This window comes from Neofelis nebulosa, chromosome 15 (assembly GCF_028018385.1).
Source record: "Neofelis nebulosa isolate mNeoNeb1 chromosome 15, mNeoNeb1.pri, whole genome shotgun sequence".
Lineage (NCBI taxonomy): Eukaryota > Metazoa > Chordata > Mammalia > Carnivora > Felidae > Neofelis > Neofelis nebulosa.
Window position 1 is genome coordinate 71,983,031 of NC_080796.1, and position 11,416 is coordinate 71,994,446.

Below are 11,416 nucleotides of genomic sequence, written 5' to 3' on the forward strand. Positions count from 1 at the left end.
CGGAGCTGCGCCTTGGGTGGGGGCGGGCGGGGGGGGGCAGCGATGTTTGCATACAGCAGTTGGGGGGGGGGGCTGCACCGGCTCCCCAGCCCCTCCAGACATACACAAACCCCGACACACGCCCGGACCGAAACGGCGACAGATCTCACTCCGCCCCCAACACACACTGACACAGACATACACACAGATACTGACACACAAACGCACAGGCAGACACCAACACAGACGCGCACACCCAGACACACGCACACGGACAGCCGCACGGCCAGACCCGGGGCGGCCGCGAGCCGCCCGGGCCCGGTGCACACGCACACGCGAGGCGGACGGCAGGTGCACAGCGGCACGGATGCCCGGACGGACCCGCCCGGCTACAACGGCGGCGGCGGCGGCGGCGGCGGCGGCGGCGGCGACCCGAACCCCCGCTTCCAGACAAAGCCCACAGGCGGCCCCCGCGCCCCCCCCCCCGCGCCCCCGCCCCGCCGCGATCGGAGCCCCCGCCCCGGCGCCCCCACCCCCAACTCACCGTCCTGGGAGAGGTTGGCCCCGCCGGGCGCCCCGCAGCTGGCGAGGAGCAGTAGCAGGGGCAGGGCGGAGGGGCCCCCCATGGCGCGTCCCGGCCGGCTCCCCGCTGCGCGCGCTGGCGAGCCTGGGTCCCCGGGGGCGGGGGGCTGGGCAGGCGGTGGGCGACGACGCTGGCCGACCGGGCGCCCCCGAGCCGCTTCGGAGCCCGGGGCCGAGGCGGGGACCGGGAGGGAGCCGGGCGCTGCTGCAGTCGCGGGGATTAAATAGGGCGCTCGGAGCGAACCATTCGGTTGGAGGTGGAGGGGGGGCGGCGGGGGGCTGGGCCGGTCGCGGGGGGGCCAAGCTGCCGCATTCCCCACTCCCCCCGCCTCCCGCACCCCCTCCGCGCCCTCGTGGTGCCTTCCACCTTCTCCCCCGGGAGCTCCGCCAGCCCGGCGCGGGTGGGGAGCCCGGGGAGGGAGCTGGCTCAGCAGTGGGACCCTGCGCGCGCCCCTCTTAGGCTTGGGGCGGAGGGAGGGGAGCCGGGCAGGGCCTTGGGCCAGCTGGCGAGAGCGGCCACTGCAGGCCCGGGCAAGGGCGTGCCCACCGGCCCGAGATCCTCCCGCCCCGCCCTCCCTCTTTTGGCGACCGGGGATCCCCTATCAACAGCGTGCCCAGCGACATTTCCCTTTGGGTAGCCAGTTACCCTGACCGTTCTCCCAAACACACACACGTCCCTAGTTCCTCTGACCCGAGAGCCCCTAGTCCTCTGTCCAGCAACAGTGTGCGGCCCCGGGCAATTTCCCTTGAAAGGCTTCTTCCTGCAAACCTCCAGGCCACGGGGATCAGCAGTCCCTCAATCCCCTGTCCAGGAAGTGACTCCCCCTCTGACACCTGATTTCACTTCAGACTCTTGCCCAACCAAGCCATCTACAAAGCAACTCCGGAGGGTCCCCCCTCCCCGCCCCGCTTCATCCTCTCTGTCCTCCCCTTCCTCCCATTATTTGTTCTTTTTTCTTAATCTTTCAGAGGACCGTGCCCTTTCTTCTCAAGTTTTAGTCAGTCAGGTTCCTGGGTGAATGGTCTGATCTACAGACCCTCAGGAAGATGCCCCCTTCAGGAGCAATGCCTCAGTGGCTAGTGTGGCTCTTGTCCCTGAGGCCAATATATGGAATGGGTGGGAGAGGCAGGGGGTTCATGCTTGGTGAAGAGAGTCCCACGTCTCTGGGGTTGGCCGTATTCTTTGTGACCTGAGTGTCTCTGGAAGGGTCTTGGTGCATCTCAGAGAGAGGCCCCTCGAAGTCAGCGTTGCTCGGCCTTAGTTTTGGGGATATTCCTAAATTTTAGACTCTCCGAATCAAAGAGTTTTAGATATATTAGGGTTCTGTAAAAATCTTTGGTCCAACCCCTTCTTGTACAGGTGCAGCTGAGGTCCAAGGTGGATTAACTACCCTCCCAAGGCTATACTGCCAGTCATCAGTAGAAAACACAGTGGTGGTTAGGTTAAGGGGCGATAGGATCTCTGAAGCGTCTTCTGGTCCCATGAGACCATGAGTACATGTCTTCTAACTCCGATGTCAGTCCCTTTTCTGCACTGGTCACTGTGCCTCACCATGCTAATCCTTAATGTTTGGGTAATCTTTCCTCCTCTCAGATGGGCATTCCCAGCCCTCTGTGATGGACTTAGATGTCTGTCACCTAGTAATTCAAGGACAAGGATGTGGGAAGTGCTTTGTAACTGGTAAAGCTCCATATAAATGTTAGTCGATGATAGAGAGGCCAGTGCATATTCTCTGGGAAGATCCTTCAAGGTGGTCAGAACGCTGCCCCACTGTTTTTCTGTTTCTAGAATCTCTCTGTGATCTGGGGGAAGAGCTGTGCCTGCCTCTTGCGTGTTTCCTGAGTTAGTTAGACTTACTTGTAGAAGTTTGGGGCTATCATGGGCTGTCTGACTTGCTTGCTTTCCTATTTCAGTGACTCCCTGACATCTTAAAAGTCTCTGTGAGATGACGACGGAGAGAGTAGTGTGGTTGAAGCCTGTGCAGACCAGAATGCAAGAGCGAGGAGAGGCCAGAAAGGGAGCCTGGCCTTTCAGATGGTGGTGGGGCCAGGTTGGCATGAGTTGAGTCGTACAGAGAGAAAGAAGGAGTGGCTGTGTTTTCAGAGAGAATGGGGCTTCAGAGGGAAGGATCAGGCTCTCCTGGTTAAAGGGTCTTGATGGCTAAAGAGTATTATCTTTGAGGCTAGGAGAAGCCTTAGAGATCATCTGGCTGGGCTTAAGAGAGGACAGGTTAGTGTCGCAGGAGTGACAGGGGTGCGGGATGGGGACGGCAGGATAGGGGATTAGTTCCCAAGCGCCTCCAACTAATCGTCTTTTCCATCTGGTTCTCCACTGCGATCCCCGTCTGTCTGTCCTCACTTAATTCTCTAACGGCTGTTGGTCTGGCCCCACCCTCTACCGTAACCGCGTGGGATAAAGACCAAGGGTAGGAAGAGAGCCGTTTTGGAGACGGTATGAAGAGGTAGCGAATGAGATGCAACCCTCTTTTCCTACTGGCTCTTTTCCCCTTTTCTGCATCATCGGTATCAGTGTGGCAGCACTTTAGGCCCTGGGAATACGAAGCAGTCATTGGCTTTTGGAATCGTAGAATGAAAGAGTGTGAGAATTGTAAGCGACCTTCCAGATTACCTACTTCATGCCCCTTGGTGAACGGATGAGGAAGGGAAGGCCCGGAGAAGTTTAGGGACTTCCTGCATTCACACAGCTGTGCAGAAAAGGGGCCACCCATGTTGGACAGAGGAGGCAGAGAGGGCCCTCGGGGGCCGGAGGAACGAGGAGACTCATGGTCAGTCCTTCCGAGCCGTATACGAATTGAGGAGTTGTTCAGTCCCGTGCATCTGAGCGGAAGGGTAGTTTCTCCCACAGATGTGGATGTCTCCGTTGGGAACCACGCCTTGCCTGCAATCATTTTAATGTCCTTTGTGCAATGCACAGCCCCGCAGCTCACAGGCTCCCCTTCACTAGGAGCAGAGTTTCACAGAGCAAGACTGACCTACCAGGACGATCCCCGTCACGTAAATAGGTAAAGTCGAAGTATCCATGCTGGACTGTGATCGTAAGGTGACTTTCCACTCGGAGACGCTGTGACACACAACATGCACTTCTAAGAGACTTGCGTAAAGTGTGGAGTGGGTTGTCTGTGGGATTAAAGAGCTGGTCGATACAGCGGACACCGGGGGGTTGGGGTGGGGAGAAGCAGGGAAGGAGGGTGGAGCGAAGGCGGGTTCTGGCTCCTGGATGCCCCGTCCACTCAGCAACGGCCTGGGGAGCTGGGGGTGTGGAATGTGAGGCTGGACCCGTGCTGGGCTGGCCGCAGCTGCGTGGGCCCCAGACATTCCTTTCCCCACGCTGCTCGCTGCTCGTGCTCCTGCTATGGGATGGGAGGGAGCCTCAGCCGAGTGGGGTGAATACTAGGTATCACCAAGAGGGGGTGACCGCACCTGTGGGAAGCCCCTCGGAAGACCGGGCTCGGTTCTGCTCTGCGAATCCTTGTCGCTATGACTTTTCCTTTTTCCGTAAACTCCACGTGGGTTTCCGCGTCGCTTTTCTTCTTAATTTTCCACCCAGCTAAACCAGTGCTCCTCATACTGTTTTCTGCTTCCATTATCCAGTTTTAATTAACCCCATCCTCAATAATAACCTCAGTGTACGTTTTCTTTCTAACCTTAATTGAGTTCTAATTTCAATCCTAACCCTAATCTATTACAGACTCTAACTATTAATCCCAATACCAACCCCAAGTTAATTGTCAATTTGAACCAGCATCTTTATTCTAACCTGTTAAGAGCCCAGCAATGAGGACAGCAACACGCACGTAATAATAATGATCACAGGGACCGTTTGAGAACCCGTCGTTTGCCACAGTTTGCACTGGGTCCTTTACATGCCCAGTAGCTGATCGAAGTTCTGGAAATACCCTCGTGTGGTTGGAATTATTAGCTGCCTCACACACATGAGGAAACAAAGGTGTAACGAGATTATGTCATTTGTTAACAATGGGTCCAAATCCACTGTTTAAGGTCCTCTTGCCCTTAAAACCTGTGCTCATTCCCCTTTCTGCCAACGAATACGTTCTGATCATCCCTTTCCTAAAATCCCGACTAAACAATCAGACTCGAATCACTTCCTTTTTAAGACTTTTTTTTTTTTTTTAATTTTTTTTTTTTCAATGTTTTTAATTTATTTTTGGGACAGAGAGACACAGAGCATGAACGGGGGAGGGGCAGAGAGAGAGGGAGACACAGAATTGGAAACAGGCTCCAGGCTCCGAGCTGTCAGCACAGAGCCCGATGCGGGGCTCAAACTCACAGACGCGAGATCGTGACCTGGCTGAAGTCGGCCGCTTAACCGACTGCGCCACCCAGGCGCCCCTTAAGACTTTTTTAAAATGTTTATCTTTGAGAGAGACGGAGTGCCAGTGGGGGAGGGGCAGAGAGAGGGGTTCACGGAATCCGAAGCAGGCTCCAGGCTCCGAGCTGTCAGCACAGAGCCCCGTGCGGGGCTCAAACCCACGAACTGTGAGATCACGACCTGAGCCGAAGTCGGACACTTAACTGACTGAGCCACCTGGGCGCCTCTCAAATGACTTCTAAAATACCGCGTTTCTTGGATTATTAGTTGAGGTGGTTGTTTTTTTTGTTTCGTTTTGTTTTGTTTTTTGTATTTAGTGATACAAAATGGAAACCAAATAAAGCAACAAAAAGTCCAAATCTCCCTGCCCAGAAACCCCACCAACACTTAAAACATTAGTGTATTTATAAAGTTAAAATAATCAAACTATAGAAAGAAACACACTGAAAAGAAAAGCCTCCTTTTCCTTCCCAGAATTGCTGAATTCCACCCCCCACCCCCCAACCTCAGGCGGCGGGGACATTGTTGGCATTGAATTTGTCCAGCAGCCCCGCCTCCCACAGCATATCAGAAGAACAGACAAAGTCAAGGTCAATACCTACCCATGAAATCGCCCTGTGTATGCATATGACTTAGGCATGAGACTCACTAGACAATTTGAATTTATGATTAACAGCGACTGTTAAAAGGGCAACCATGCTCCAGGTGCTACACGAACTTCTTTCTATTTAGTATTCCTTTTGGTGTTCCCGAACGTTCTGGGCAGCGTGCGTTACCCTGAACGCACAAGTGCAGTCGTGTCTGAGCCTCAGGTGGAGATAAAGCCTGGAGAAGCCAAGTGACTGGCCCAAGAGCACAGAGACTTGGCCGAGAGACCCGGGTTTCAGAACCTGATTTGTCTTACTCCAGAGCCTCTGTGCTTAGCTCCTGGACTTAGCCCAGAGGCTTGTTTCAGAAGAGGTCATGCGAGCTCCCTCCCTGCAGGAAGGAGGAGGCATTGCTTGGTATTAGAGAGGAGGCTGACCCGAGAGACAGTAGGAGGACTCGGATGGATCTGGGAGGAGGCAGTGCAAGGGGAGACAGAGCAGGACAACTGGCACACAGAGGCGGATGAGTGCAAGGTATGCATAATCGGGCTGGGCAAGTAGGAGCCGAAACCGGGGACGGTTTCTGTGATAAATTCAGGCCAAAATAAAATCACGCCGTAAATGTGTGTGCCACTATTGCTTCAGCGACGGGCTGATTGATGTATTTCAGAGACACAGTAGACACACAGAATCATCTGCGAACAAAAATACATATTTTCGGTTACATGGGTATCTGCAACTTCGGCAACAAATGTCTCAGCCTCCTTGTCCTTTTTTTCTGTGCCCCAGCAATATTAAATGGCTTGTAATTTCCCAAACACGCTATGTTGTTTCAGGCCTCAGTGCCTTTGCACATACTATTTCCTATACCTGGATTGCCCATCTCATTAAGTGCTGGTGTTTATCTATCCAAACTTTGATTAGGTGCCACCACCTCTGTGAAGTTTTCTAGCCAGAGATAATCACTCCTTGCTAGGTGCTATCAGTATGTGCGATATAAGCCGCCCCCCTCCCGTCCCGTCCCAACCCCCACTGTCACGTTGTGGGTTGCCATGGTTTGTCAGTATGTTTTCCTTCGCCAACTGGGAGCTCTTTGAGGGCAGGGATGATAGTTCATGAATCTTGTTATTCTCAGTGCTTAGTGTAGAAACAGGAAAAGAGTAGAACCTCTGTTGATTCTACTGAATTTAGCTGAAGTGATGTATTGATAAACACGTAGGCTTGATAAACCATCTTTTCTCCAGGCGTGTATACATGTATATAACCACATTTCGCCGGCACATCCCCTGCGGTTCTGTATGTGTTCACGAAGACACAATGTGTCCAAAAGAAGGTGAAGGATTCTAATAGGCATGCAACATATTTCCATCCACTTCTTCAAGATACATTTTTGTAATTCTTGGAATTGACTTGAGAGCTTGCCTCATCCTTTTGGGTATATTCAGTTGTGGAAAATTTTCATCCTTGGAGGATAGCTTTTAATTTTGAAAATAGCCGAATGTCTTAGGATCCAAGTCTTATGGATAAGTGGAGGTTCACATCGGGTAATACGAAAACAGGACTTGGCTGGGAAGTCAGAGTAAATGACTTCCAGGTTGACTAATATGTTGCTTCCTCAAAGAGGAGTTCTAGAAAATTTCTGAGTAGTGGCTCTCTGGTCTATTTGTTAATACAAACAAAATGAAACAAGAGTGTTGTCAATTTCTGCTCACCCCTGGTGGACAGCGGTGCTTGGATATAAGAACACAAAAAACCATATGTCCAAGGAGAGAACTCCCTGATCCTTCCTTGCTTCATTCATTTGTAGTTTCTTGGGTTTTTTACGTCCAACGCGCAATGCTAGTTGAAATCGGGTGTTTTGACCCAGCTGTTTTGCTGCAGTCTATAAAAAAAAAAAGATCTGTAAACCCCCAGGTTTTATTTTTCTCAATCACCAAATAGAATGATCGGTAGATGTTCTCACCCCATGTCCAATTTCCACCCAATTTTTGAGCCTCATTTTACGGTGGGGAAAAATGCAAAAGTCAGGGAAAGGAGCGTATCCAGGGATGCAAAATACTCGATAATTAAGACCAGTCTGACAGTAATGGTTTGCTTTTTAGAATCATAAGATAGGAGTGAATGTTAAAAAATGCTATAACAAAATGTCAGTGTTCGGTGCTGGGCTCTTGAGATGAGCAAGTATGAAGCTAACCTTTAAGGAACTCAGAGTCCAGTAGGGAAGATCGGCGTGTAAACACATACTTGCTACACCCTGGGGTGAATACTATGGTGCCGTTCCATATGTGGCCCAGCAGAACCCCAGGAGAGGCAGAGAGTACATCTGTGGGAAACCTTAAGGAAGGACGAGGAGTTGACCAGGTATAAAAAGGACGGAGGCATTAGCAAAAGAGGGGGCGGTGGATGCGAAAGCAGGAAAGCCAGAAGCAGCACGGCCCTCTGTCGCTGGATCGTTCAAGGAATTTATGCCAGAGAGTGTTCCTAATTCTGCAGACGAGGAGCCATCGGAGGGTTTTAAGCGGGGAAATGTCAGCGCCGGATTTGCATTTTAGAGCGATAACTCTGGCAGTGGTGGATGGATGGACTGGAGGGTGCACATCGTTGGACTCAGAAGCCTGACCCTTGTGGGCACCACAGATACAGCACCGTGACATTGAGTAGGACCCACTGAGTGTGGGCTTGTCTGATGCTGTGGGCAGGCTGGAGATAACACCCAGGACACTACTGTAGGACCCAGCCGTCCGTACGCTGTGTGGACAGTGCCCTGAAGCACAGCAGCTTGCGGTTGTGTAGAGGGAGGGGTAAGTACGGTGACCAGCTGGCCTGGCCTGCCAGGGACTGAGGCACCTTCCGGAACTTGCAGTGTCAAGATGGGAAAGTCCTGGACCAACTGAGAAGGGTTGGTCAACAGACCAACCTCAGTGGCACCTGTTACTCGGACCGTCTCCCTAGCAACCAGCTTGGGGGGGGGGGTCATCTTCAGGGCAGACTGGAGGGGAAGAAAAGCCGAGTGAGTTATTTTATATTTTAGGGGAGGGGAGGGGGGGAAGGAGTCGGGGGTAGTGGTGGTTCAGAATAGCTAGGCCAGTGGAACAGAGAAGAGAGAAGAAAGGCTAAGTCGGAGGCAGAGTGTGGAGGCCGGTATCTGCCCAGGACCCCACCTCCGCTCCCTGAGATCCTGGGCTCTCTGCTGGTGGTAGAGAACATTGCAGACTCAAAAGAGCAAGCGTTGCAAAGAGCGAACATGTATATTTAGCTTTTAATTCATGCATGGAGTTCATATATTCACGCACACACTTGTTCACTCGACGTTCACGGAGTGCTTCCTATGTGTCCAACACTTGGCATGTGCTAGATCATTTCGTTCGCACGCATGACTTGTCGGTCGTTATGATTCCCAATTTACAGATGAGAACGAGGAGGCTCGGGGAATGTGGTAACCTCCTTTGAGCCACACATTAACAGGTAGAGCTGAGATCTTCATGCAGGTGTGGCTCCAAAGTGCCCGCTCATTCCAGCAAGCCCGTATAGCCGCCTGTGAAAAATACCACAGGGGCCCGGGAGATTCTGGGTCTGCAACTTCACAACGAAGATTGCCCGCCTTGCTATTAACAAGTGTCCCCAGATGGTGCCTAGACCCCAACGGCCCCGAGAAACCACACGCCACAGCCTGTGTCTCCTCGCTGACTCGTGAGCGAACCCTACGTGTCAGTGGCTCGTTAGAATGCAGGTGTGTAAAAAGCAGAAAATACCTGAGTTTTTCAATAAGTGGTCTTCTTTTTTTTTTTTTTTTTTTAAATTTTTTTTTCAACGTTTTTTTATTTATTTTTGGGACAGAGAGAGACAGAGAATGGACGGGGGAGGGGCAGAGAGAGAGGGAGACACAGAATCGGAAACAGGCTCCAGGCTCCGAGCCATCAGCCCAGAGCCTGACGCGGGGCTCGAACTCACGGACCGCGAGATCGTGACCTGGCTGAAGTCGGACGCTTAACCGACTGCGCCACCCAGGCGCCCCAATAAGTGGTCTTCTTGACTCTTCCTCTGCAGTGATTGCTAACCGTGTTTACAAAGCCCCTGTCCTGGCCCTGTCCTGTCTTTCTGACCCCCTGTAGGCTCCTGGCCGCACCGGTTCCCCCCGGCCGGAGTATCTATCTCTAACACCCCCCGACCTCTGCGCTGGCTGCCCCCTCCCGAGCTGGAGCCTTGCCTCTCTGCGCCGTGCGAAACTGCTCCTGCTTGCACACATTAGCCTCCGTGTTACCTCCCCAGAGGGGCCTTCCCGCTGCCTCGTGACCACCTATTGTGTTCGGTTTCCATCTTAATAATGCATCTTTGGTTTGTCTCTGTCCCCCGTGCCGCTTCTTCTGTGGACAGAATCTCCAAGCAGGGAGGAGGCTCTGTCAGCTTGGAGCAAAGTTGTGTTGCCAGCGGCCAAAGGATATCGCACTTGACGATGTCTGGCACGTAATAGGTGCTTAAGAAACGCTTGACTAAACGCATGGAAGAGAACGGTCTCACTCATCACGCTGAGAGTCTTTGGTTTTACGCTCTGAGTTTTGCAATCAAGAACTTTTTCCTTCGGCCCAGAGTAGATCTCCCTCTGCCACTTAAAGTGTTTCCTTCTGGTTCGCAGAAGAAGGTATCTCTCCCTCTTCACCAGCCTCTGGAGGCCCGGAGACCGTCCGTCAACCGCCCCTCAACCTCCTGGGTGTCAGCTATGAACGTGGCCTCACTCCTCACCTCCTGCCAGTTCTTTTTTCATTGGGACCTCTTCTCTGATCCTTTTTCCTTAGATACTTGGGTTCCGAACAGGTCCCCGTAGGTGAATGAGGCCATGCCTGATGGCTGCGATTTCAACACGAGAGGCTATTCCCAGCTGTTTTGTAGCTTTTTCTGCTGTTCTTGGTTTCAGACTGTCTCTTTGGCTCATTCCTGGTCACGTGTGGTCCATTTTTGGTCCTAATATCTTGGTCAGCCCTCGAAATCCAGAGCTTGCCATGGTTAGAGCAGTGTTGCCTCCCCAGGCGACACCAGATTTGCCCCCAGATGCCCTGTGGGCGGCTGTCCCCTGGTGCACATATGGACATGTGTCAGGCTGACCAGGGCTGCTGCTGCTGCTGCTCCTGTGGCTGAGCCAGACACGGGGGCAGATGCACTTAGGGTATATTCTCACTCCGTTCCTGGGAGCCCCGGCTAGTGTTGGGACAGACTACGATGGGCCAGGAGTGACTGCGTGTCCTGCTCTAGGAGAGTTAAGCAAGTTCTAGGAGCCGTCCCTGGCTCATTGAAGAGACCGTGCAGGAAGGGCAGAAGCACGGGTTTGGAAGCCGGGCTCGCCTGTGCTTGAGGGTGGACCAGCTGGGCACCTCCTTTCTCTGAGAGCAGGGTTTTCATTTGCTAAGCGTTAGACCTACCGTGGACTGTCCTGCCGGCTTGTGGCGAAGGGGGAGGACATTCGTGTGAAGCTCCTAAGAACTCAGTACACGTAAGTTACCTTTCCCTGTGCCCCCTTCACCCCGGAGCAGACGTGTGAGGGGCTTTGTCCACCTGCCTGGCTGGACCGTACATTCTTGGTCGGTGCCCACTGACTCAATCAAAGTGCTACCTGGAGCGGGATTTTCCCTTTCCGATTCCTTGATGGCGCTTGCCCCGCGCGGCTGTCTCGCCAGCTCTCTGCTGCCCTCGTGTGGCCACCCTGACCCCTGGCCATTCCCGATCCTCTGCTCCCTCGGTGTGGTCGCTTTGCCGTAATGCAGCCTCTTCCCGGCGTCTGGGCCCCAAGTGGCTCCTCTGCCCTCCGTGTTTCAGACACACGCATCAAACACATCCGAGGCTAATCTCAGCCCTCTGTGGTCAGGTGATGTTATCTCGGTTCTTTCCACATCCCTTCGAGTACGCGGCCCATCTGTAAGAGGCT

At 53.2% G+C, this 11,416-nt stretch overlaps 1 protein-coding gene across 2 annotated transcripts in view; it reads right to left on the minus strand.

Moving 5' to 3' along the window:
- The window catches only part of CADM3 (cell adhesion molecule 3), a 30,024-nt gene extending 29,259 nt beyond the window's left edge, over positions 1-765 (minus strand). Inside the window, exon 1 of one of the 2 annotated variants that reach the window (XM_058700830.1) lies at positions 524-765. In XM_058700830.1, the coding sequence (XP_058556813.1) occupies positions 524-605 (82 nt within the window). In that variant the 5' untranslated portion in view covers positions 606-765. The remainder of the gene's footprint in view (positions 1-523) is intronic. The other variant, XM_058700831.1, reaches the window with a different exon arrangement.
- Positions 766-11,416: the final 10,651 nt, after the last annotated feature.